We start from the raw sequence: 27,671 nt of genomic DNA on the forward strand, positions 1-27,671 counted from the left end.
TCTACCAACCCCCTCCATCCCTGCACGGCCACACCCCTGTCTGTAACCCCTGCAGTCATCCCTGCACGGCCACACCCCCAGCTCTACCAACCCCCTCCATCCCTGCACGGCCACACCCCCAGCTCTACCAACCCCCTCCATCCCTACACGGCCACACCCCCAGCTCTACCAACCCCCTCCATCCCTGCACGGCCACACCCCCAGCTCTACCAACCTCCTCCATCCCTGCACGGCCACACCCCCAGCTCTACCAACCCCCTCCATCCCTGCACGGCCACACCCCTGTCTGTAACCCCTGCAGTCATCCCTGCACGGCCACACCCCCAGCTCTACCAACCCCCTCCATCCCTACACGGCCACACCCCCAGCTCTACCAACCCCCTCCATCCCTGCACAGCCACACCCCCAGCTCTACCAACCCCCTCCATCCCTGCACGGCCACACCCCCAGCTCTACCAACCTCCTCCATCCCTGCACGGCCACACCCCCAGCTCTACCAACCCCCTCCATCCCTGCACGGCCACACCCCCAGCTCTACCAACCCCCTCCATCCCTGCACGGCCACACCCCCAGCTCTACCAACCCCCTCCATCCCTGCACAGCCACACCCCCAGCTCTACCAACCTCCTCCATCCCTGCACGGCCACACCCCCAGCTCTACCAACCCCCTCCATCCCTGCACGGCCACACCCCTGTCTGTAACCCCTGCAGTCATCCCTGCACGGCCACACCCCCAGCTCTACCAACCCCCTCCATCCCTGCACGGCCACACCCCCAGCTCTACCAACCCCCTCCATCCCTGCACGGCCACACCCCCAGCTCTACCAACCCCCTCCATCCCTGCACGGCCACACCCCTGTCTGTAACCCCTGCAGTCATCCCTGCATGGCCACACTCCCAGCTCTAACAACCCCCTCCATCCCTGCACAGCCACACCCCTGTCTATAACCCCTGCAGTCATCCCTGCATGGTCACACCCCCAGCTCTACCAACCCCCTCCATCCCTGCACAGCCACACCCCCAGCTCTACCAACCCCCTCCATCCCTGCACAGCCACACCCCTGTCTGTAACCCCTGCAGTCATCCCTGCACGGCCACACCCCCAGCTCTAACAACCCCCTCCATCCCTGCACGGCCACACTCCCAGCTCTACCAACCCCCTCCATCCCTACACGGCCACACCCCCAGCTCTACCAACCCCCTCCATCCCTGCACGGCCACACCCCCAGCTCTACCAACCCCCTCCATCCCTGCACGGCCACACCCCCAGCTCTACCAACCCCCTCCATCCCTACACGGCCACACCCCCAGCTCTACCAACCCCCTCCATCCCTGCACGGCCACACCCCCAGCTCTACCAACCTCCTCCATCCCTGCACGGCCACACCCCCAGCTCTACCAACCCCCTCCATCCCTGCACGGCCACACCCCCAGCTCTACCAACCCCCTCCATCCCTGCACGGCCACACCCCCGTCTGTAACCCCCGCAGTCATCCCTACACGGCCACACCCCCAGCTCTACCAACCCCCTCCATCCCTGCACGGCCACACCCCCGTCTGTAACCCCCGCAGTCATCCCTACACGGCCACACCCCCAGCTCTACCAACCCCCTCCATCCCTGCACGGCCACACCCCCAGCTCTACCAACCCCCTCCATCCCTGCACGGCCACACCCCCAGCTCTACCAACCCCCTCCATCCCTGCACAGCCACACCCCCAGCTCTACCAACCCACTCCATCCCTGCACGGCCACACCCCTGTCTGTAACCCCTGCAGTCATCCCTGCACGGCCACACCCCTGTCTGTAACCCCTGCAGTCATCCCTGCACGGCCACACCCCCAGCTCTACCAACCCCCTCCATCCCTGCACGGCCACACCCCCAGTTCTACCAACCCCCTCCATCCCTGCACGGCCACACCCCCAGCTCTACCAACCCCCTCCATCCCTGCACGGCCACACCCCCGTCTGTAACCCCCGCAGTCATCCCTACACGGCCACACCCCCAGCTCTACCAACCCCCTCCATCCCTGCACGGCCACACCCCCAGCTCTACCAACCCCCTCCATCCCTGCACGGCCACACCCCCAGCTCTACCAACCCCCTCCATCCCTGCACAGCCACACCCCCAGCTCTACCAACCCACTCCATCCCTGCACGGCCACACCCCTGTCTGTAACCCCTGCAGTCATCCCTGCACGGCCACACCCCCAGCTCTACCAACCCCCTCCATCCCTGCACGGCCACACCCCCAGTTCTACCAACCCCCTCCATCCCTGCACGGCCACACCCCCAGCTCTACCAACCCCCTCCATCCCTGCACGGCCACACCCCCAGCTCTACCAACCCCCTCCATCCCTACACGGCCACACCCCCAGCTCTACCAACCCCCTCCGTCCCTGGCACGCTGCACCCACCAGCCCCCCACGGTGCTGACAGCACCACTGGCTGCTTACACCCCCCCATGAGAATTCATGAGACATGGCCCCAGCTCAACACCGATTAGACCACGCGAAGGCAGTGCTATCTAATGGTCAGCGACTCCGCTCCGAGTGACCCCAATACCTCACGCCCTGCCTCAGTTTCCCCATGTAAAGTGGGGATCAGACCCACCTACTTCAGGGAGCAGGGGCCGGGGACTGTGAAACTCAGGCATCAGCGTTGGTAAGAACGTGCCCATTGACCAAGCTTCTGGGGGCATTTACCTCTTTAAAGGACACACATGCAGAAAACTCTGGGCCTAGCCAGCGCATGGGGTCCCCCTTCCTTCGGCTGCCGCGGGAACACGCTCCAACAAGCCCACGCTAGCAAACCCCGGCCACGCCCTGCCCTCCGCTCACCTTGCCCGAGCTGCGGATCCCCTTTAACATGCACAGGAAGATGACGATCCAGGCGACCAACAAGCATATGGCGAGCGGCCACCTCACCGGGCCCGGGTCGTGTAGGCCAGAGCTGTGCGTCACCCCCAGCACCTGCTCGCTGCATGGCACAAGCGCAGGTTAGAGACATGCGGAGCCAGCCTGCACTGAACACAGGGGGTCGCCCCCCACCCCCCGCGGACCAGAATGGGTGTTAAATCCTGCCACCGTGCCCACTACCAGATCCCTTTGCCCCCTCCTGGCTTCATACCTGCCTCCTACGTTGGCCACAACTTCCCACCCACCAGCCAGCCCCCTCCTACTCATGACACGGGCCTACATCGGGCATGCTAGGCCCGCTACCCCCACAGCCAGTTTGCCAGCACTGGGTCTCTAGCGGCTTGGGGCAGGGACCTGGTCTCCGTGTGAGCTGTCGAGAGTGACACTGACAATGCGGAGACATGACAGTATTGCAGGTGATGCTTCCTCCAAACCCAGCCTGGAGAGGAGCTTACGGCTTCAGCCCCAATGCCAGGGTAGGGGCTATTCTCTCGTGCATTGTGCGCCCTGTGACAGTGAGTTCCACAGCTCCAGGCAGGGGGATTCCCTTGATGCAACTGTTTTTCCCGCCACGGAGTCCTGGTCCCTTATCCCAGCATCCTGCTGACTGCAGTGCCCCCAGTGCTGAGAACGGAGCTAGCAGAGGCAGTCCCCGAGCGAATGGAGGTGGGTGAGGCTCCCACGGGAGCACAGGGGCTCCGTGGGTGAGAGGGAGAGCGCCAGGCAGGTTGGGACCTGCAGTGAGCGGGGAAGGGCGGTGAATCAATCTCAAACGCAAACACCGTAACGCAGCCACTCACTTCCAGAAGGCCTCGCTGGCGCTGAACCGACTGGAGTTTCCTGATGTGTTCTGCAAGACACAGAGCGGGCTGGTCACCGGCTCCACCACCCTACGCCGGCCGCCCCCAGGCAGACGCTTCCGCCCTGTTCCTTGTCCCACAGCACAGAGAGGCCGGCTCCCCAGAGAGCTCGGCTCCTAGCAGCCCTGGCCTGACTGCTCGCTGCTGCCCCCACAGGGCCAAGGCAACACCTGCTGGAGGCTCTCCGTGGGCACTGGATCAAGCCCAGTGTTTGCTAAAGGACACAGCCGGTGGCCTCTTGGTTTGGCCTCTGCCCTGCATCTCACAGCCTGCTCCTCCTCTTCCCTCACCCGCCCCGGGGACTGGGCATGGGAGGGGCCCGCTAGGCTGGAGACCCCCTCTGGCCAGGTGAGGAGCAGGGCTGGGTAGCTCCTGTAGGCGGTTCTATCTCCTCTGTAGCCGGGAACCAGCCTGCACCACGGGATGGGGTCCCTGCAGGATGCTGCTTGTGGGGGGAGGGGGGGTCACCTGCACCTCCCCAAACGGCAAGAGGCCCCAGAGGGAACAGCAGCATCCTTGCACTATGGCTGGCTGGCCCCATCTCCTACAGTAGCCGTGCCCCGGGCCCAACAGCCGCACATCCAGAGGCCCTGGCTGGCCCGGACAGATGCCCCCTCCTAGCCCACCCACAGCAGCATGAGGAGCAGCGCCTGGCCAAGCCGCCTAGTTGAGGGGAATAACCCAGCCTGCCCCAGTGGAGCGGCCGTCCGGGAGGAAGGAGACAGACCTGGCAGAGGGGGGCGTTCTGCGGAGCGTCGCAAGACCAGGGCAGGGGGCTCTGGAAGGACATGCCCAGGTAGTAGAAAGTCCAGGCAATGATGACGTTATAATAGAGCGACACCAGCGAGGAGACGAGCAGCATGCCCACGCCGATCCCTGCAGGGAAGGAAGGGAGGAAGTGCAGCTGACGCCGGCCCTGCTTGCTCACCCCCCCACTCTCCCCCGCGGGCCTCGAAAGGGATCGAAGCTGGGCCCTTTGGCATTCACAGCCGGCACGACTGCTGTACGGCAGTGGCGCCTCTGGGCCTCCGTCGCTGAGCAGGGCCCCCAGCACTCCTTGTGGCACAGGAGAGAGACAGCTGCTGCCCCGAAGCGCTCACACGTCACTCATGGATGGATGGAGTGGATGGAGACAGGCGGGGGGTGCACGAGCCAAGAGTGTGAGTGGTGCTGGGCGTCTCTCCCTCACACGCTTGCACTGAATAGTGTGGGGCTGGAGCAAGGACCTGCTGCCCGAAATCTGCTGCCCAGTGGGTTTCTCTGGTGTATCAAGGTGGACGACTGAGGAGACGATCGAGAGAGAGTTTTGCTCTGTGAGCTTAGAGCCTCCTCATGTGAAGAGTCCCCACCCAGTCCCACTCCCACGGGTCTGGCGGGGGGAAGAGCTGGAGACAGTCGACAGCTTGGCTGAGCACCACAGCTTTGCTTGGGAACCATCTGCTGTGGAGAACGCTGACGGCGCCGGAGACCTCCAGCACTTTACAGCCATTAGAGCAAGAAGGACGCTCTCGCGGCTAATGCACAGGGCAGGAAGTCAGGAGCCCGGGCTCTGTGCCCAGCCTTGCCAGTCACTTGTGGGACTTGACGTTCCCAGGTGCCCAAAGCCTGGTGGATTTCGTGGGGGCTGCCATGCTGGGCACATCTGGGAGGTCAGGCCGGGCCATTGGCCTCTCTGGGCAATGGAGACAACAGACGCTCCTCCCAGGGGGCCGTGAGGGCAGATTCTTTAGTGCTTTGAAATCCTCCAGGGACAGGGGAGGAGAAGCTGGGTTTTGTGTTACAGCCTATGGGGCGGGCTGCTCAGAGCTGCGGGTCTCAGAGAGGGCTGCAGTGAGGAGAGGGCGCCGACCTTGAAAAGCAGTTCAAGGAGGCATTTCCTGGTGCTTGAGACAGTGCGGAGACAGCTGGGGAAGTGGATAGACCTAGCCCGGAGGCTGGGGGGGGCTGTGCTAAGGGATGTGGTCAGATACGGGGTGGGGGTGGAGCTCTGCCAGGCCTGAACGGGGCGGACTGGCTGTTTGAACTGGACTCGGTGAAGGAGGGATCTAGAGCGGGAGGTGACGTGGTCAGAGCGAGAGGCAGAGGACCTTGTCCACTGTGGTTTGTGGGTGACGGAGAAGAAGACTCTGTCCAGGGGCCAGAAGTGGCTGGGGAGGGAAGACGTACAGGGCTGGCTCTCCCCATGCCCTGCTCATTCAGGGGAGTGGGACGCTGCGCCAGGCACGGACTCACCTTTCAGCAGGGGGCAGCACTTCCAGACGGTGATGGGCCCTGCAGCGCCATACTGGCCGAGGCTGAGCTCCAGCAGGAACAGGGGCAGGCCGGTGAAGAGCAGCATGACGAAGTAGGGGATCAGGAAGACCCCTGCGGAAGAGGGAGCAGACACGGTTAGCAAGGAACTGGGACGGAAGGAGGCAAGAACTCGGATACTCAGCCACAGGGAAGGGGCAGAACAGAGACCCTGCCTCTCAGGAGCCCACAGCTGGCGGGAGAGCCAGCGGCCAGGACAGAACAGGCCTGACTGCCACACTCTGACAGCCAGGCTGTGCGTGGGGAAACCTAGCGCAGAGGCAGCACGTTCAGCTCCAGCCACTGGTGACCTCGGCAAAGGGTGCGTTCCTGCTTTACCCCGCCATGCGGAAGGCACATTTGACGCAGGGAAATCACGTGTCTGGGTTGAGACACTGAGGCGTGGGGCAGAACGGGCTCCCAGCCCACTGAACTCCAGCCCGCCAGCCTCGCCCTGCTCCTTCCGACACTGACAGCCAGGAGCTCTTACCCCGCCATTGAAAAAGGATCTGTAAGGGGATGAATGACAGCCTGTCAGAGCAGCACAGAAACCCCACCCCACCAGGGGCTCTGCTTCTTACCCAGCTCCCACCCATCGCACCTCCTCGCCTGTTCTAACTGCCGCAGGCACCGTTCCTGCATGGCAGGTCCTGAGCTGATTTTACTGACGGGTAAACTGAGGCACAGAAAGGGGACAGGACTGGCGTGTTCCCGACTCCCAGCCCTGCTGTTCTAGCTATTGACCCCAGTGCTGGCCCCGTAAACCAAACTCTGGGGGTGGGGGTGGGATTCTAGTGGCGCACGGGCCATGTGTAGAGCCACTGCGCAGGGGTGAGCTGCAGCCATGTCTTGGACACGGACACGGGCAGAGAGTGAAACTGAAAGCAGCCCCACGCCGTTCTGCACGGAACAGCAGAGCCAGGTGCTACTTTGTCCCCAAAGGGGGTCGCTTGCACTGAACACGTCACCCAAGGGAGGGAAATCCACCTTTGTCAGGGCCCATCCTTCCACTGCACATGGGGCGTTTTCCACTGACGAAGGGAAATGTCTGACGGGAAGGGGTGGAAGAAGATATTTTTTCCATTTCAGTCAAACACTCACACTGAGTATTTTCCAGCGTCACCGCGAAACCTCTGCAGAGCTCAGTGTTACAGGGCAATTCCAGACTGACTAGCAACCCCCTAAATATGGCCTCCTCCACACAGCTACCTCTCCAGGCCCCCGCAGCCAGACCCTCTCAGACACAGGAGAGCAAGCAGGACTCTCTCTTGCTTCATTGCGAGTGGAAGCTTCACCTCAGTTTCAGCGACAGGACCTTTATCGCCCATAAGAGGGCAGCAAAACACACAACACGCGGCGGGTGTTTAGAACCCAGCCCTGGAAGCCAGAAACTCTTGTGACTTGTTAAGTCAAATCAATTGTATCTGGAATCGAAAGAGTTGACACAACTATAGGCTCCTATGATGTTATCGTTAAAGTCTGCCCTTGGGCTACAAGCGCACAGACACTGACGGGCATCAGCTAAATCCCTCCAGGAACAGAAACCACAAACTTAGACTCCCCCAAAAGACCCAGGCCCCTAACAGTAGTTCCACTAATTCAGACGTTGGACACACACGTATGGCTCTGTACACACAGGTCTGGCATACTCCATCCTGGAGAAGGCAGCAGCTCCATGAACACACAGCTTTCCTGTGCTTGTCCACTCAATTCCCACCCATGATGGTCCATTCCAGCCAGCCACATAAAAGGCAATGCCATCCCATCACGTGTGCTGTCATTCATTGCCCTGACACACTTCGGAGACCCTAGGGTGACCAGATGTCCCTATTTTATAGGGACAATCCCGATATTTGGGGCATTTTATTTCTATAGACGCCTATTACCCCCCAACCCCATCCCGATTTTTCACACTTGCTGTCTGGTCACCCTAGGAGACCCACGTAGGAAAAGGGTCCAGTCACTTTTATGATTTCCTAACACAAGCCCGTCACCAGCACAAGCTCCCCAGTTCAATACAGTCCTCGAATGCAGAGAGCTCCTTTACTAAACCAGCGCCAGAACTAATGCTCCAAACCAGTCATCTTCTGGAAGGGGCTACAGCACGGTGCCTTCAGAGAGCCTGGAGAGACATCTTGTGGTGAACACAGACTTGTCAGCATAGAGGCTAAAATACAGATGCAGTCAACGTATTTCCCCTTGTGTTGCATGCACAAACTGGCTGGTTAGGGTTGTGTATAAACGCCAGGGAGCTGGCAGTGAAAAGTCTGTTTTTTACTCCTGAGGGGATTCTGCGCCAAAAAAATTAAAATTCTGCGTACAATATTTTAAAATTCTGCAAATTTTGTCTGCCAGTAAATAAATGTGGAGGCTCCAGCATGGCAGGGGGAGCACCGGCCACTGGCTGCATTGAGGTGGGAAATCATCCTGAAGCCCCCACCTTCTCCGGTACAGGGACTCGGTCATGAGGCTGCACCTGACCCTGACACAGCACAAGGGCTGGGCCTGCCCCAGAAACTCCCCAGGGCTCTGCCCCTCTGCGCCAGGTGCACCAGGTGTGGGTGGGCTGGCTCAGCCCAGCAGGATCCCAGTATGGAGGGGCTCAGTGTGGGGGGATCCAGGTGTGGGGTGAGAGATTTCTGTGTGGGGCAATCTGGGTGCAGGCAGCTCAGTGGGAAATCTGAATGCACAGGGGCTCATTAAGGGGTTCCCGGTGTGGGGTCAATGGGACACTGCAGGGGATCCCAGTGAAGGTGGTTGGGGATGGGGGTGGGGGAGGTCTGGGTGTGGTTCGGGTGCTGAGGGAGTGGGACTTGATGGGGTGGGGGTCCAGGTGCAGCTGGCTGGGGCTCAGTGGGGTGGGGATCCGGGGGTGGGGGGCTCATCAGAGGGGACCAGGTGTAGGGGGGTAGAGCCTGTCAGGGTGAGGGTTCGATGGGCCTGCTTAGCAGAGGAGCCCCAGCTGCTGCTGACGGAACAGCGCATGCCGGGCTCCCAATTCCCCTATCCCCTTTTCTTCTCCACCCCCCCCCCATGTTCTATTCCACCCCCTTCCCTCATTTCCTCTGCCCCACCGCTGGCAGTTGCTGCCCAGAAAACAGGAAGGCTCCCAGCACACAGAAGGGGAGAGGACTGGCACTAGGACCCAGGAAGCGGCGTTCAGCTGCAGATTAGTCAGCAGAGCCCAGACACAGCCTCCTTCAGCTGGGCAGAAGGGGGGGGGGGGGGGGGCAATGGCATGTAACCCTGTGTGCGCCCCCAGGCCTCGCCTCTGTTTGGAGGGGAGCAATCCCCTCCCCCAAACTGCACCCATGCTTGCCCCTTTCCCCCCACCCATGTGGCTTCCCTGCCATTTTCTGCAGGGAAACACAGGAAATCTGCGGGGGTGGGGTGGGAGGGGCATTTTCTACGGGCATGCGGTGATGCAGAATCCCCCAGGAGCAGTTTTGATCTCCTCCCGCTAGAGCACCCCCCACCATGACTTTGCAAGACGTTAGACACTGGTCGGATTGGAGTGGCCCTGCTTGACACAGGTGCTTTGTGCTACCGCCTGTCACAAAACCATAGAGACGGACCGTGAGAGGTCGCCTAGTGCAGCAGTTCGCAAACTATGGGTCGGAGCCCCGTCTTAATGGCGTTTCCAGGGCCAGCATTAAACTTGCTGGGACCCGGAGCTGAAGCTGAAGCCCAAGCTCCATCCCCCCCCCAGGGCGGCAGGGTTCGGGCTCCGGCCCCCTCTCCCCCCACCCGGGGCCATGCAGTAATTTTGTTGTGAGAAGGGGGTCGCGGGGCAATGCCGTTCGAGACCCGCTGGCCTAGTGCAGCCCCTGCGCTGAAGCAGGGCCAAGCATACCCAGACTTGCCGCAGGAGGCCAGGCTACATGGCCCCAATGGTCCCTTCGGTCTAGGACCAGGGCATTCACGCTGCCGCGAGAGGTGTGGTTAAAAGTCTACCCAGAACACCTCTCCCGGGACAGATCAGCAGCACGGATGCTCACGTGCTTCCAATCTGCACAGCGGTGGATAAAGCCACAGTGTCTTCATCTTGCCCTGCAAGCGAGCCCACCCATGGCGCTCGGAGCTGTGAGCCTCTCCATTCTCATTGCTAACTCCCTTTCTGAGCTCTCTTGTGCTCCTCTCTCCGGCCTCTGCGACTCTCTCCGGGCCTCCTCTGGAAATCTCCTTCCTCGCCCCTCCTCCCCCACCTTCAGCTTCCTCCCTGTCACCCCATTGGGACTCTGTGCCTGCCCTCAGGGCCCACCATGCCCCTGTAAGGGACTGTTGCCCCCGTACTAACAGTCAGTGGGGGGGGGGGTTGGTTGGTAGCTCCCAGCACTAAAAGGGGAGGGGTCGATGGGAAATCAGGAGCGTGAGACTGACAGTGCCCAGGAACAATGGGGAGAAGCCAATGCTCCAGGTCAGCTTGATTGACAGGGCAGGCAGGCTAATCAGGGAGTCAGGAGGCCAGGGGTGTGTGAACTGGAATTGCCTGGGTCAGACAGAGAGGGGCCGAGCTAAGTGGCTGGGAGCAGAGCTGCAGCCCCAAAGCCAGAGCACAGCCCAGAGAGAGCAGAGCTGTCCTGGGGGCAGAGCTGCAGCAACCAGAGCCAGAGGGGCCAGAGAACAGCCCAGGGGGCTGGAGGCAGAGCAGCAGCAGCAGCCGTGCTGAGGCCAAGTGGAGCTGGGGCTGGGGCCGGAGCCGGGTGCGGGGAGCAGCTGGGGAGTGGAGGGGGACCCTGGGCAGTGGGCCCAGTGCAGGGAGACACCTCAGCCCAGAGGCCTTGCAGGCCAGACTTGGAGGGGGATCGTAACCCCGACTGGGTGGGGGCGACGCTGGGAAGAAGGGTCCTGCCACCTAGAGCCTGAGAGCGTGTGGCCACCGCCAGAGCAAGTGTCCGACCCGCAGCGTCTCTGCAGCACAGCCAGGGCCTGAGACGGAGCCTGGGACCTACAAGGAACAGCCTGTGACCTGCCCTGACGTTCCAGAGACACTGTTTGTGATGTTCCCGGCCACAGAGCAGGCTGATGTGTTTTCCTTCAATCTTTCCTGTTTTCCTTTATTCTTTTTTAAAATTAATTGTTAATTAAACAACTTGAATTTGCTTTAAATTGTATGAAATGATCAGTGGGTCAGGGAGGTGCCCAGTGCAGAGAGAGTACCCCGGAGTGGGGACACCCTAGCCCCTGTCCTGGGTGACCACAGCAGGGTTGGGGGTCGAGCCCCCCAGGAATCCTGGGCACAGCCTTGTCGGGGTTTACGAGGACTCTGCCAGACAGGAGAGTGGAAGGGGAGTCCTCGAGGGCAGGGAGGCCTCTGGGTAAAGGAAGCGGGATGGGAGCGAGGACTCAGATCCTTTCGCTAGCCCACTTCACCGGGGTAGTGCAGAAGCCAGGAAAGTTCCCCACAATAGCGGGACCATTCCCCCGCTTACACCTCCATGGCAGGGGAATGGGGCCACTGGAACTGGCTAAGGCACATGAGGGTTAACGCCCTCCTCCTGCAGGGAGGGTCAGGGAGCAGGCACCTCCAGCATCCAAGCACCCCTCTCCTCCGCCAGACACCATGCTTCGTTTAGAAGAACACCGCCTGCTCAATCCGCAACACTGCTCTCCCAGAAGTACCCTGAGGCTCCTTTGGAGATCTCCCCAGCCAAGCAGTGCCCAGGACTGACCCTGCCTAGCTTTGAAGGCTGCAGGAGATCACAGCCCACAGTTGCACGCAGAGAATCTGAACAGAAGGCCTAGATGCCGTGTTGCTGTAGCCGTCCTGGTCCCAGGTTAGAGACAAGGTGGGGGAGGGAATCTCTCTGATTGGACCAACTTCGGTTGGTGAGAGAGACCAGCTTTCAAGAGCCACAGACGAGCTTTGTGTAAGCTCAGAAGCTGGTCTCTCTCACCAACCGAAGTTGGTCCAATCAGAGAGATTCCCTCACCCACTTTGGTCTCTCTCTTTGCCATGGGTCTGTCCATTCCGAACGACATACTCCCTAGATCATTTCAGTAGGCAAGCGCTCAATCGGGAGCTGCTTGGCTGGCCGAAACCTGCAGCTCTCCGGTGCACAAGGAAAGCTAGATCAGACCTGATCCAGTTCGGAGACCCGGTTCCAAGCTCCTCCCATGCCAACCAGCCCGCACTAGTTTCCCCTCTCTACTGTGTGCATTGCAGAGGGGATTAGCTGTGCTCGGCAGGGAATCTTGCACCATGAGGTAATCCCCAGAACCTCCCTTCATTAGCAGTCACTAGGGGCTCCCTGAGGGCATGGCTAATTACTCAGGCAGGCTGGACTGCTCCTTTAAAGCTGGAGAAGAGGTCAGGCAAGAACCCCAACAAAGGGGCCTTAACACACTTTGAACTTGTGTCAGGCCATGCAGGCTGCCTCCAAGAGCAAATGTGCGCTGGAAAACCCAGCTTGGTCAGTCCATGCCACGTCAGCAGCAAGAACAAATTAACTGCGCCCCCCCCAAAGCAAAAACCCCACTGCTTGGAAACAGCTGAACGATTCCAGTAACATCTCTGGGGCACGTGTCTCGCAGGACCTCAGACGTGTTGCTCTTGCACTGATCTGCTCATTCAAGGGCCAAAGTTGAGCTCAGAGGCCCAGCAGCCTTGACTGGCGTGTGCTAACCTTTCGTTCCAAAGCCGCCAGGCAAGACTCTCCAGATTTGGGGTTCTATTTAGGGCTGGGAAGAGATTGCCCCAGTTCATAAAGTGAGTTACCAAGTCCCCAAAACGTCGCTGTCTGAAAACGTATGGATCATCTGCCAGCAGATAAGCCAGACTCCTTCCTTTACAGCCTGCCCAGGACCAATAAAATATAATAAGGGCTTTTGATACTGACCTCTTCATAAACAAACTAGAGAAATACAACCTAGATGGAGCTACTACAAGGTGGGTGCATAACTGGTTGGAAAACCGTTCCCAGAGAGTAGTTATCAGTGGTTCACTGTCAAGCTGGAAGAGCATATCGAGTGGGGTCCCACAGGGATCAGTTCTGGATCTGGTTCTGGTCAATATTTCATCAATGATTTAGATAATGGCATAGAGGGGACACTTACAGTTTGTGGACAATACCAAGCAGGGAGGTGTTGCAAGTGCTTTGGTGGATAGGATTAAAATTCAAAATGATCTGGACAAACTGGAGAAATGGTCTGACGTAAACAGGATGAAGTTCAGTAAGGACGAGTGCAAAGAACTCCACTTAGGAAGAACCCATCAGTTGCACACATACAAAATGGGAAATGACTGTCTAGGAAGGAGTACTGCGGAAAGGGATCTGAGGGTCACAGTGAATCACAAACTAAATACGAGTCAACTGTGTAACGCCGTTGCAAAAAAAGCAAACCTCATTCTGGGATGTATTAGCAGGAGTGTGGTAAGCAAGACACGAGAAGTAATTCTTCCGCTCTACTCCACGCTGATTAGGCCTCAGCTACAGTATTGTGTCCAGTTCTAGGCGCCACATGTCAGGAAAGATGTGGACAAAATGGAGGAAGGCCAGAGAAAAGCAACAAAAATGATTAAAGGTCTAGAAAACGTGACCTATGAGGGAAGATTGAAAAAAATCAGTTTGTTTAGTCTGGAGAAGAGAAGATGAAGGGGAGACACGATAACCGCTCAGCACCTCTGAGGAGCAGTGGTGGGAACAGAACCCAGGTGTCCTGACTCAGTCAGATCCCTACCCGCTAGGCCATGCCACCACCCACAAGTGGCCCTGCTATTAGACAAACATGGCTCCATGCAAACAGCACCATGTGACGTTATTGACATAAACTGGGACCATATAGATCATCGTTGCAACCAAGGTCCTGTAGTGGCACCCAAATCTGGTATAAAGGGGGTCAAATGGGGTGTCTAGGACAAGGTTATGGTTTACTGGTTATGATTGTGCTGTCTATATGTGTGTATCAGTTTTGTAGTCGAAGTGATGAATATTGGCTCTATACTGTCTGTATGGCAAATTTATGCTGTGCTTCTGGGTGACATCCCAGACAAGCTGAGATTAGCTCTGCCTAGCCTGCTTGATGGCCCATTAAGGCCCATCAGCTATACAATGGACCCATTGAGAGAAGGCAGATACGCCTTGTACCTCAGCAAAGTATGCAGGGACTGGCCCATGTGACTCCAGACTCCATTTTGCGGTAATTTTCCACAGTAAGAACAAAGAGGTGTTCTTACACCTGGAAAAGACTATATAAGGCTGATGCCTGATCTCCATCTGGTCTTCAATCCTGCTTCTTACCTCTGGAGGGACTTTGCTACAAACTGAAGCTCTGAACAAAGGACTGAATGACCCATCCCAGCTGGGGATGTATTCCAGAGACTTGATTTGAACCTGCAGTTTATTCCATCGCTGCTGCAAGCCTGAACCAAGAACTGTGCCATTACTGTATGTAATTGATTCCATTTAACCAATTCTAATTCTCATCTCTATCTTTTCCCTTTTATGAATAAACCTTTAGATTTTAGATTCTAAAGGATTGGCAGTAGCGTGATTTGTGGGTAAGGTCTGACTTGTATATTGACCTGGGTCTGGGGCTTGGTCCTTTGGGATCAGGAGAACCTTTTTCTTTTACTGGGGTATTGGTTTTTATAACCATTTGTCCCCATAACGTGTGGCACTGGTGGTAATACTGGGAAACTGGAGCGTCTAAGGAGATTGCTTGTGAGACTTGCGGTTAGCCAGTGGGGTGAGACCGAAGTCTTAGTCTGGCTGGTTTGGTTTGCCTTAGAGGTGGAAAGACCCCGGCCTTGGGCTGTAACTGCCCTAGTTTAGCAATTTGTCCTGAGTTGGCACTCTCAGTTGGGTTCCGCCAGAACCGCATTGTCACAGTGGCGTAGTCGTGCTTGGATCCACAGAACCAGGTCAATTAAGCTTTGGGTCAGAACCCCACGCTATCCAAATTTGAATTTTGGGATTGAGAGTTTTGTTGGTTAAAGAGCTGCTGCAATGGCTGAGCAAAGAGCATATGAGGGACTTGGCAAAAAAGCCCTGGAAAATTTGTGTTCAGAAAAGAGGATAAGCTTTAGAAAGAAAGCTACAAAGGAAGAACTGAGAAATCTGTTAATAGCCAGTGATCAGGGGGCAAGAGCACAGCCCTTACCTGAGGCTGCAGAAGATGCAGAAAAGATTAGGATGCAAAGGGTGACAAGTCAACTGCAATTTGAGCATGAACAGAAGCTAGCAGATCTTCGATTGCTGGAGAGGCAAAAAATAGCAGAGTTAGAAAGAGAGAGAGAGAAAGAGGCTGCTGAGAGAGAGAAAGAGGCTGCTGAGAGAGAGAAAGAGGCTGCTGAGAGAGAAGAGAGAGCTCGTAAGGGACGTCTAGAACTGCTCGCTGCTGAACAGGAGACGGCCAGACTTCAGCTCCAAGTAATGGAAGAGCGGAGAAAGTCATCCCCACCTGGTACTCCACTTCCCCCCCACCATGAGAAAAACTGGGAAAGGATGTGTCCCATTTACAATGATACTGAGGATATAGAGGAGTTTTTGTCTACCTTTGAACGCCTCTGCAATCTGTACCAGATCCCTGAGGGTCAGCGAATGCCTGTCCTGCTGACCAGACTGACTGGAAAAGCCAGGGAGGTGTTTAATGACTTGGGGGAACAAGAAGCCTTAAATTATGAGCGGTTTAAGGATTCTGTGTTAAGGCGGTTCAAGGTTACTCCTGAATCTTACAGAGTTAAGTTTAGAGAGTTTAAAATGTCTAAGGATTGTACTTTTGTAGAATGTGCTCATAAGCTGATGGGTTTTGTTAAAAAGTGGGTTATGGGAGCCAAGGCGCATGGGAGTTTTGAAAAACTGCTGGATTTAATAACTTTGGAACAGTTCTTAGACATTGTGCCTGACAACGTGAGAGCAGCTGTGTGTGACAGGGACCCTGAGTCAGTCCTACGGGCAGCAGAGATTGCGGATGCCCATACCCAAAACAGGGCTCAAGAAGGGTGTAAAACCCCGGGGAAAACTGATCACCATTCTCCCCAGTTCAAGAGGAGGGAAGGATTTAAAAGTAAACCTGACTCTTCTAAAGGAGTTCAAGGGGGCCCGGGGGGTAGGAACTCACATCCCAGGACGGAACAGGTTACATGTTATCACTGTGGTATGCTGGGTCACATGAGACCAGACTGCCCGACACTGAAGGGCAGCCCAAAACCAGCAGCCCCAAATGCCACGGCAAATGCTAACCCTGTTGTTGTAAACTCACAGGCAAGCCACACAGAGCCCAGCATTGGTGCCCTGTGTGCAAATGCTGTTTCTGTGGTCTCTAAAAAATTTGACCTTAAAACTCACATTAGAGCTAAATATGGGGGAAATAATGCAGAGTTTATTAGCAGTGCAGAAGTTAATGGAGTCCGGTGTATGGCATGGAGGGACACCGCAGCAGATATTACTCTGGTTAAAGCAAGTCTTGTCAGGAAGGAAGATTATTTGCCAGGTGAAGATATAACTGTTGTAGCCTTATCTAAGTATTTTGTCAGGGTGCCTTTGGCTAAGATCCACCTGAAATGGAAGGGATTGGAGGGCACTATGGTTGTGGGAGTAAAAGACATAATCCCTAAGGATATTATGATTGGAAATGATATTAAAGCTATGGTCAGTCAAGTTAATACAAACCAGGCACAAGAGAGGAGTGATCCTAAGGTTGTGCCTATGGAGGGTTTCTCCAAAGGTTTGTCTTTGGAAAGTAGCGGTTTGGCTGTGAATGAAGTTTCTGAATATCTATCTAATGTCTCAGAAGTAAATCTGAAATTAGATCAAGCGAAGGGAGAGGAGAACAAGGAGATTTTGGATAAGCCTAGGCAGTCATGTGAGCTAATGGCTTCATCTAGTCAGCAGTTTGGGAAGGCAAGGAGAGTGGAAGATGAGTGTCCCTATACCTTATCTGTTTCCTGTGCGAAGAATAGTGACAGTGAAGGAAATGTGCCTGTGGCTGTCAGGGGTATTGACTTGCCTATGGAGGAAGCTACCCCAGTCTCCAAGCAGTTGTCTGTAAACAGCCCGGTGTGCTGGGACAAGGGAAATGAAATCCCGAGCTGTATGTCTGGTAAAGAAAAATGCGTCTCCAACTCTTTTTTGTCTGTGGAGCAGACAGAAGGTGCCTTTTGGCCTGTGATGGTTGAGAGTAATTTAGTTGTCTCAGAGTTGGTTCTGGATTCAACTAAAGCCCAGGAAGGGAATGGTCCTAAGTTTGCATCTGCTGGGGAGAATGGCACCGTAACTAGGTTGCATCCAGTTAGTGTCTTAGCAAAATCCCAGAGACCAGACAATTCTGATGCTTGTATTGGGCCTGTTGCTCATGTGTGGTTGGAGAAGGGTGTAACAACTCTGTCTGATCAGGGTGATACCCTAGCCAGGGCACAAGAAGAGCAGAAAGGTAATTTGGTTGTGTTACCTACGGACAGTTTAACAACTTGTAGCAAAAAGGAAAAAATTTCTAAGCTTCTGTGTGGCAAAGAGAAGGGAAATATTTCTAACCTTTTATCTAGAAAGTCTATGGGTTCGCCTGAAAGGGGATTGTGTAGAGATCTGCCTGATGGGCCAGAGGTGATCCTGAATGTAAGTAAGTCCCAGACAGAGTCTGTTGTTGCTCAGGAAAGTGTGCCTTTAGAGCAAGCCCTAGGTGAAGAGGGTAAGGGCAGAATTTCTGTGAGGGGTGAATTGCTGCTTAGAAAAGCTCCTGGAGAAAGGAATCCTCATGGTACTCGGTGCAAGCAGTTCCCTGCAACTGAAGGGTGTGAGAGTGATTTAATCAAGGAAGTTTCAGTTCCTAGCAGCCAAAAATTGTCTGTTCTGAATGGATCCTCTGACTTTCCTTTTAAAAGATCCAGTGTGGGTAGCTTTGAGAAGGTTTCAGAGGAAGTAAAAGTTGTTAAGGAATTGAGGCAGCCCTATAACCAAGTGGCTGTGTGGGGGCAACTTGTTGGGGAGACAATGGTGTTGGAACAGGAATGTCTCCTTTCTGATTCTTTAAATGAGCAGTTTGTGCTTCAGGGTTTGAGGACAGATTTGGTTACTGATGTGTCAGAGCAGAGCAGTTTTATGGCTAAATGCTTGAGGATGCGGGGGAGAGCAAGCAAACTCTCACCCGCAGACTCTTTGGATTTGTGTGGTATCTCTTTAAGACAGAGTCCAGCCTTGGAGATGATAGCAGTTACGAATATGAAAACTGGTGGACTGGCTCTGGTCTGGGGTAGTGCAAATTACTTGCCTGGCTGGGAAAGGAAGGACTTGCTAATAGCTGTTAGCACAGAGGGCCCACCCCATCAGCCAGTAAATTCTGTTAAGCAAGAGAAATCGGGGTTTGATCCTGCAGGACAAGGAGGAAAGAGAACACTGAATTTTGCAAAGGGAAGCCACAGGTTAACCCTAAAATGCCCAAACTCCAATGGTATTGAGCCAAAGGTGTGGCATGACAAACATGACTGTAGATGGACACTTGCAATGAACTTGTTGTTATTGCTAAATTTTGTAATTAACAATGTGCCTAATCTTTTGGAGAATCCCTTGAACATGTTAAAAGGAATACATGAAAACACACGTTATGTTAAAAGGCCTTGTTACACTGGGGTTTCACAGGTAATGCCTATGAACAATATGGGAACTTTTCACAGGGGAAAAGACATTCCAGATCTAATGTGCTGTATGAAAAGGAAGACTGAGGCACACTACCATATTGCTTTCATGGCTAAATGCCAAGATTCCTGGACTATGAAGAACATTAATATTTGCATTTATTCAATGTTAATTGGGTTCCAAACGTTTGCCCGAGCTGGTATGGATAAAGTAGCAGTTTTCTTTAGCTCTTGGCAAGATCACATGAGACATACAGGAACCATGCTGCCAGAGCAGATCCAATCCACTATTGTTCTAACTAAGTTTTACCTTGAGTTTGTAAAAAGGTTCAATCATGTGGTTAAACATGATTTTGATAAACCATTTCTGTTATACACTGGTACGGCTTCTACCCCAATACTAGCTGTAGTGAGACAGAACCCAGGATGGGGAGCTCTTGGGATGCAGTCAGTGATGTTTGTGTCATCCCTTCCTGCATCAATTTTGCGTTGGGGGTGTGACGTTATTGACATAAACTGGGACCATATAGATCATCGTTGCAACCAAGGTCCTGTAGTGGCACCCAAATCTGGTATAAAGGGGGTCAAATGGGGTGTCTAGGACAAGGTTATGGTTTACTGGTTATGATTGTGCTGTCTATATGTATGTATCAGTTTTGTAGTCGAAGTGATGAATATTGGCTCTATACTGTCTGTATGGCAAACTTATGCTATGCTTCTGGGTGACATCCCAGACAAGCTGAGATTAGCTCTGCCTAGCCTGCTTGATGGACCATTAAGGACCATCAGCTATACAATGGACCCATTGAGAGAAGGCAGATACGCCTTGTACCTCAGCAAAGTATGCAGGGACTGGCCCATGTGACTCCAGACTCCATTTTGCTGTAATTTTCCACAGTAAGAACAAAGAGGTGTTCTTACACCTGGAAAAGACTATATAAGGCTGATGCCTGATCTCCATCTGGTCTTCAATCCTGCTTCATACCTCTGGAGGGACTTTGCTACAAACTGAAGCTCTGAACAAAGGACTGAATGACCCATCCCAGCTGGGGATGTATTCCAGAGACTTGATTTGAACCTGCAGTTTATTCCATCGCTGCTGCAAGCCTGAACCAAGAACTGTGCCATTACTGTATGTAATTGATTCCATTTAACCAATTCTAATTCTCATCTCTATCTTTTCCCTTTTATGAATAAACCTTTAGATTTTAGATTCTAAAGGATTGGCAGTAGCGTGATTTGTGGGTAAGGTCTGACTTGTATATTGACCTGGGTCTGGGGCTTGGTCCTTTGGGATCAGGAGAACCTTTTTCTTTTACTGGGGTATTGGTTTTTATAACCATTTGTCCCCATAACGTGTGGCACTGGTGGTAATACTGGGAAACTGGAGCGTCTAAGGAGATTGCTTGTGAGACTTGCGGTTAGCCAGTGGGGTGAGACCGAAGTCTTAGTCTGGCTGGTTTGGTTTGCCTTAGAGGTGGAAAGACCCCGGCCTTGGGCTGTAACTGCCCTAGTTTAGCAATTTGTCCTGAGTTGGCACTCTCAGTTGGGTTCCGCCAGAACCGCATTGTCACACACCATCTGTTCGGATTTCGTCTGGGACTCGGCAGATATTCTGTCTCTGCTCATCACCAGCTTCCCACCACCTGATGGATCCAGGCAAGAGGAGTGTGATCACGTGACCCGAAGGCAGATGCCTCCCACTGAAGGGATCAGTTACCTATTCTCATCTGCTTCAGTCCAGCATTATCAGACAGACAGCAGCAAAGAGGCCTGCAGGGACTCACCTCCTCCATTGCGGTAGCAGAGATAGGGGAAGCGCCAGACGTTGCCCAGCCCCACGCAATACCCGATGCAGGAGAGCAGGAACTCGTACTTCCCACCCCACGTCTCCCTGGGCTGGCAGGGGGCAGCGTCTGGGGTCACGGGCTGGATCTGGAAGGCAGGTTGGGGCTGGCTCACGGACTGCGGGTGTTCAGACTCCAGGGTCACACCGTTCAGCTGGACCGGACTCCCCTGCAGTGGGAGGAGAAGGGGGAAGAGTCAGAGATCAGACAAATCCCGTTCAGCCGCAGTGCCAGCATGCTCCCATGCCCCCGGGAGGGAGGGTGAGTCTGTCAGCCCACAAGCAAGTTCTGAGCAACCTTCTCCCAGGCACCTCTCCTGAAAGACCCATGCCAGCAGCCCCAACTCACAGAGGAATGGAGGAGGCTGTCCCATAGAACTAGGCCACTCAGCCAGCCCCCATGGCTTGGGACAGAGCCCTGTGGAGGGATCTGGAGGGAATAAGCCCCTGCGCTGGCCCTTGGGAAGATGGGCCACATGGGATGACGGAGGGCTCTCCTATTTCTAATGGCTCTGATCCACCCATCTCCCTCGGCCCAACCCTGTCGGCCTGTGTCACCATCAGTTTGGTCAATGTGGCCACAACTCAGCCCTCAACCTTTCCTCCCAAGGCCTCTCCACAGCCCCTGTTCTCCGTCACCGCATGCTGAGTGAACCACCGTCCTCTCCAGCAACCAGGCCCGCCCCCAGTCAGCAGAGACTCCTCGCTCCACCCCCACACACTCAGGCTGTCCACATCTCACTGCCGCCTCCCCCCAGCATTTCTCAGCTCCGTCCTTTTCCTTCTGTCTCTTGCCCAGGCCTCACATCGTGCCTTCCCCACCCCCAATCCATCCCTAACACGGCGAGGGCCATCTTCCCTGCCAGTCACACTGGCACCATGTCTCCTCACTCCCCTTCTTCTTGGGCATCGAGTCCAAGCGTCTCAGCCTTGGCCCTTCACAGCTCAGCCACTCGCTCCCCATCACCTCCTCCACCCAGCTGGTGGGACCACCCGCGTGTCTGCTCCTCACAAATTCTCTACCACACCCCCGCCCACAGCGCAGCCTCCCTGAACTGCTCCATCAGCCCACCAGCCTCTCCTCACTGCTTCCCATCCCTGAGCCAGATAGGCCGCTGCCAGGACGCATGCAAGCGATCGGCCCCTGTTTGATGGCTGGACTGTGGTTAATACCTATGCAGCAAGGTATCTGAGCGCTGCCCTCTCGCCCCATTTCATCAGCCAGGTGTCTCCTGTCTAGGGCAGGAACTGTATCCACCTGTTTGCGCAGCACCCGGCACAAGGCCCAGATCCTGATCAAGGCCTCGTATAAATCCCCCTCTTCTCCAGCTGGCAGAACTCCAGTGCAGCTCCAAGCCTGCTTCGTCTAGGTACGAGGAAACAAGCATGTGGGGGTGGGGAGGTCGGGGGGGGGATCACTTTCCCTTTCACCCAGGGACTGTCTGATCATCAGCACTTGCCATCCCCCTTGCACAGAAGCTGCCAGGACTAGCACCCTGGCAGAGCAGCACTGCCTGGACACCATCTGCCATGGACAGACAGATCGGCAGCTCTCATCACTGGCAGCTGCCTCCCCGCTTCATCAGCACCTCCCTTCACACATCACCTGTCAGAGCAAAGCCTGCAACTGCCAGCTGGGCTGGACAAGGCTTGGTCTCTTAGCAGCACTCAACAGGGAAAACACAGACAACAATTCAACAGGGAAACTCAACTGCAAGCCGCAGGGCCATCAGAAAACACACCCAGCAAGCCAGGAAGGGGTGGCTTGGGATTCCACGTAGAGCAGTGGTTCTCAACCAGCTGTACGCGTACCCCTGGGGGGTACACAGGGGTCTTCCAGGGGTACATCAGCTCATCTAGATATTTGCCTAGTGTTACAACAAGCTGCATAAAAAGCACTAGCAAAGTCAGCACAAACTACAACGTCATACAGACAAAATGAGAAAGTCAGCAAGATTTCAGTACTAGTGTGCAGGGACATTTTTGTATTCTTAGGTCTGATTTCGTAAACAAGTCGTTTATAAGTGAGGTGAAGCTTGGGGTACACAAGACAAATCAGGCTCCTGTTTTGGTAGTCTGGGAAGGCCGAGAGCCACTGATGCGCCGGGCTGGGACGTAGTGCGTACAGCTCCCCCAACTCACAAGTTCCCTGGTCGGCGAGGAGTGGGATCCGGGGAAAGGTTTCTCGTTTGCGCACAGTACAGAACCCCGGCACAGATCAGCACCTGCTCCTTAGCTGGGCTCAGGGCTGGACCAGCAGAGGGGGATGCAGCCAGGACGGAGGTGCACTGGCAGTGATGTCGTCGGGATAGGACGGGAGGCTGAAAGCAAGGAGCACGCTGCACCGGCAGAGGTATCTGGCTGCACAGGGGAGCAGCGTGTGCATGCTGCAGGGAAGTGCTGTCCATTTCCGGCCAGCACTGCCAGCCCCTCGCTGGTGTGAGCGCTAAACTCGTGCACGAGGCCTGCTGAGACAGAGGGAATTTGAACGGGTTTGTGTCAGGGGCAGCAGCTCCCCTCCTGTCCCTGCGTGTAACATGGCAGGTGCGTACGGGTAGGCCAGCCCCAGTAGGCCCTAAAGAATCCAGACCCACACACGGGAGGGGTGGGGAAGCCAGCGACTTGGCACCAGTTATCTCAGCATTGAACTCTGGCTCCCTGCAGAGCGGGCTCAGGTCCCAATCTCACACCTGCGCTGTGGTACCAGAGGGCTCCCCATCACCTCTCCCCGGCCCCCCCTTGTAAGGGGCATGGCACCACCAGTCTGCCTGCTCCCAGAGCAGAGCTATCACACGGGCACACGGGATGGGAAGGATGCCTGGGGACAGGTCACAAGGGACCCAGAGCTGCAACATTTGGATCCACCCCAAAATCTGTATCTAGCCGTCTTTAGCATCAGCAGGGCCAGCCCCAGGCCTAGGGGACTCTAGCCAGCTCACACTCCACCTATCTCACCTCTCACTGCCTCTGGCACTGAGGGGGAAGGGCGCTGGAGGCAGCTGAGCCAGCGGGCACCCTGAGAGAGAGGCAGGCTGAAGCAAATGGCAGGACAGGGCTTGATTAGTGCCTAGGACACCAGAGGAAGGAAGGAGCAGAGAGAAAGGGCTGCAGGGAACGTGGCAGATGCATGACTCCCAGGGCTCTCGGCAGCGGCTGCCGGCAGCGTTGATATGAGTGGAGCAGTGGATTTCACAGTCTGCCAATCTGCAGGGACAGTTAGCAGCAGTGACTGAGTGGGGGGAAGATTTCACCCAAATCAGACTGCAGGGTGGGAGCTGAGTGAGCCCTCGACACTCCCCAGCCCCCGACTGAGGTCAGCTCTGCTCCTTGAACCCTAACAGCAGCCGGGATGCTCTGGTGGAAGCCGGAGACCTTGGGAGCCGGCAGCAGCTTCTCCCTTTTCTCCCTTAGCAGTTCCTGGGGTGGGGACTCAGGAGGCAGGACACTGTATTTTATTCAGCGCTACACTGAGAAGAGCCAGTCGCCAGCAGAGACGGAGCTGGAAAAACCAGGTCAGAGCCAGCAGGCAGAACCGAGAACGTAGGGACCAGTCCAATGAGTGCTGGGGACGCTCAGTGCCCTAGACAAGCCAGTGGGGCCCAAAGGGGCTCAGCACCCAACCGGGTCAGGTCCTTAAGTTATAAACTCCTCTGGACTGAGTGTAATCAAAGCACCATGCTCTGGCATTGAAGACTGTCAGGTTGAAACACACACAGGCAGCATGGTTTGGAGCACCAGCCACAGGGCCAGGAACTCATGAGTTCTAATCCCAGCTCTGCCACTGATTGGCTGCGGAGCCTTGGGCAGACCACTTAACCTTTGTGACTCAATTTCCCCATCTGTGAAATAGGGATAATGATATTTAATCATCTACTCCACAGGGGAGGATTATTAGTCAGTGCTGTCAGAGCCCACTGTAAATTATGTGTCTTGACTTAAATTTCCCTTTTGAAACAATGGGTTAGGTCATGGAAAAACTGTTTCACAAAACACAACTGCTCTGGAAAATGGCCGTAGAGGGGTCACAGAATCCCAAATCCAGCACGTTCTCCCAACCCCACCTCTGCCTAAAAGAATTACAGAAACCATAGGAACAGGTTTCAGAGTAGAAGCCGTGTTAGTCTGTATCCGCAAAAAGAACAGGAGTACTTGTGGCACCTTAGAGACTAACACATTTATTAGAGCATAAGCTTTCGTGGACTACAGCCCACTTCTTCGGATCCAAAGAAGTGGGCTGTAGTCCACGAAAGCTTATGCTCTAATAAATTTGTTAGTCTCTAAGGTGCCACAAGTACTCCTGTTCTTTTTGCAGAAACCATAAGAGTGACTGGCGGTCAGAGCTCGTTTTGGAGCAAGGCTGATTGTTATGGAAATTGAATACTCTGCACCAGTGCTTAATTTGTAATGAAAGAGGTTCAGGACTCAAGCAATGAGGTGCCGGGTCTCAAGCAATTCTTTTACATTCATAACAGATGCAGCAATTCAGAGGTGCTGGGCTCAGGCCCGGAGGCGCCGGGGCTCGGGACCACCACAAATTAAGCCTTTTCTGCACTTACAGCCTCACTCAAAAGATCTGAAAGTCCTGCACAAACATGAATTTCTCTTAGCCAGGCTGGTCAGTATTGTCACCCCTGGTTTAGAAATGGGGCAACTGAGGCACACAGTGATGAAGTGACAAGCCAAAGGTCACACCAAGTGGCAGTAGCAGAGTAACCGAACCTAGAAACCCTAACTTCCAGGCCCCTACTTGAACTATTAGAGAACGCTACCTCCAAGCTCACTTCTCTCAAACTAAGATTGTTTTTAGGGAAAGACACAACATTTCCTGTGTGTGTAGGGTGGGAGAGGCAAGGATTCTGATAGCCAAACTGGGCGGGAGGCAGAAGTTCTCTTGGCCCCTTAGCACTGGCCGTACTACCTGCAGAGACTCCATGGATGGATAAAACAGACTCAACGCCTGCAAAAGGTGCTCGTAGCTGATCCGTGGAACACCATGCTGCCAGCACACTCTTACCTCCCCAGCTCTCGGTCACACCCACTCGTCGCATTGTCTTAACTTACACCACAAGCTCTCTTACTATGCATTCCTACAGCACCCACCCGCACAACAGGGCTCGATCCTGAGTGGGGCCTCCGGGCACCTATGCAATTAGTCATTTTAACTGGCTCTAAATCCTGGCACAATTCTTACCACCTCCCCACGCTTCTCTTGTAATGGGTGTTTTCAGCTTCACACCCACCCCTGCTCCCTCAGAAGTCGGTAACAGCAGCAAAGCACATTCCCCAAAGCGGCACGTCCTATTGCTCAAGTCTATGTCGCCAGCTGCCTGCCGGTCATTTCCCAGCCTTGGAGGCCACATCCAAGGCACAACAGCCTCTGCATACTGGGAAGCAGAAAACAAGTGACAAAATACCACAGGGCCGTGCCACGTCTCTGTGCTCACACGCGGTTTCCCATGAGTTTTTAGTTCTGTTCATGCACGGAAGAGGTATTGCATGAGCAACAGCTGCCCTGACCACAGCCCCACTTCAGTTCCCTTGGCCTCTGCGGAGGCTGCTAACAAGAGGGGATCAGTCAGGGCCAGCTTCTGGAGGGTGGATTTTCTGATGTGGAAGCCTTGTTGTCTGCTACAAGCCAGCCAGAGACCCAGACTGGCAGCCACATTGCACATAGGACACTAGACACCCAACCCTACCAAAAAAGGCTGTACTAGCTGCCACAGTGGTGTTAAGGACGGGTCGGCCAGTTTAACGGAGGAAGGATGGACTAAGGGTTAAGGTACTGGAGTGGGACCCAGTAAATCTAGGTTCTATTCCCAGGACTTTCAGTGATACCTTGGGCCAATCACTTAATCTCCTGGTGCCTCAGTATCCCCACCTGTAAAAGGAGGGTGACAATGACTCCCCCACAACAGGAGTGTTGTGAAGACTAATATACATGAGGTGCTCAGATACGACAGCGACCATGTAAGTGTCTAGACCTGGAACAGTGTAGCTCGAGCAGTCAGGCATGTTTAGCGTACGTGTATTATTGTATGCGATGTGGCCCCTTAGTTCCAATAGGCTATTGCTTAAGTAGTCAGCAGGGAGAACCTCTTTCCAGTGGCACTCTAGCGGGTAGCTCAATAGGCTGCCCCTGCCTGCCTTCCAGACATGGACAGACACTGTCTGAAAAGCATGGTATCCAGGGGAAATTCATAAGGGGCCGAGGGGGTGCCATCTCTCTGAACACCTTACATTTATTATTTTTATTATCTTCGCGCCTAGGAGCCCTAGTCTGGCACTGGCCCCTGGCAGAGACAAGATACTAGGCGAGATGGACCATTGGCCTGACACCGTGCGGCTGTTCTTATGTTCTTGGTCAAGGAGCAGGAACTCCATTGCACTAGGCACTGTACAGACACAGAACAAAACAATGGGCCGTGCCCCCAAAAGTTCATGGTTGAAAACAAGCGATGAAGAGACAGACCAATGGGGGAGCACAACGAGGCCATCCTGCTCTGCCGTTGGCAGTGGTCTCAGGACACCAGCCGGTTTTTTTGTAGGCCTCACGGCAAAGGAGAGTTTTGTGGCGAGATTCGAAGGCGGACAGTGAGGTAGCTCTGTGAGCGATTACAGGGAGGGCCTTGCAGGCGTGTGGGGCAGCGTGAGAGAAAGCACAAAGCTGTTTGTTTTGAAAGCTAACAGGTGGGTAATGGACACTGGTGCTCTTGGCCTGGCCCTGTTAACAACAGAGGCCGACAGAGCCCGTTCGGACCCTGCTGAGCCCGAGCGGCGTATTCGTTACACCCAGGCTGGCACGCTGTGTTTCACAGTGTTATTGTGCAGTTATCTCAATTCCATAGCTATCGTCTCTGTGTACAGTAAACACACCAGGGCCGGCTGAGCCATCGCCCTCGGGTGGGTGCCGTCATGTGGTACCGCCCAGCAAAACCCTGATCGTTCACATTCCTTTCAGCAGGAGGCCTGCACGGAGTCACAAGTTGGGCTCTGCGATGGCAGGACCTCAGGCGAGAGTGCCCCAAAGACTACTGGGGGGCAGGGAGGGGAGGTGGGAGATCAGAGAGCTGCCATGAGCCATGATAACAGGGGACGTGTATGGGATCAGGAGTTTGCCAGTCCCCGTCCCAGCCCCCTTATCAGGAGGGGAGATGGGGCCGATCTGCATGGTGCCCCCCCCCCCATGCA

The 27,671-nt window shown here is 55.0% G+C and overlaps 1 protein-coding gene across 1 annotated transcript in view; it reads right to left on the minus strand.

Moving 5' to 3' along the window:
• LOC128830187 (sodium-dependent proline transporter-like) overlaps positions 1-27,671 on the minus strand; it is a 49,640-nt gene that overhangs the window by 8,507 nt on the left and 13,462 nt on the right. The window contains 5 exon segments of the mRNA XM_054015974.1: positions 2,840-2,978; positions 3,718-3,767; positions 4,505-4,653; positions 6,010-6,141; positions 20,425-20,653. Coding sequence (XP_053871949.1) covers positions 2,840-2,978; positions 3,718-3,767; positions 4,505-4,653; positions 6,010-6,141; positions 20,425-20,653 — 699 coding nt within the window.

The sequence above is a fragment of the Malaclemys terrapin genome, chromosome 1 (genome assembly GCF_027887155.1).
Source record: "Malaclemys terrapin pileata isolate rMalTer1 chromosome 1, rMalTer1.hap1, whole genome shotgun sequence".
NCBI lineage: Eukaryota > Metazoa > Chordata > Testudines > Emydidae > Malaclemys > Malaclemys terrapin.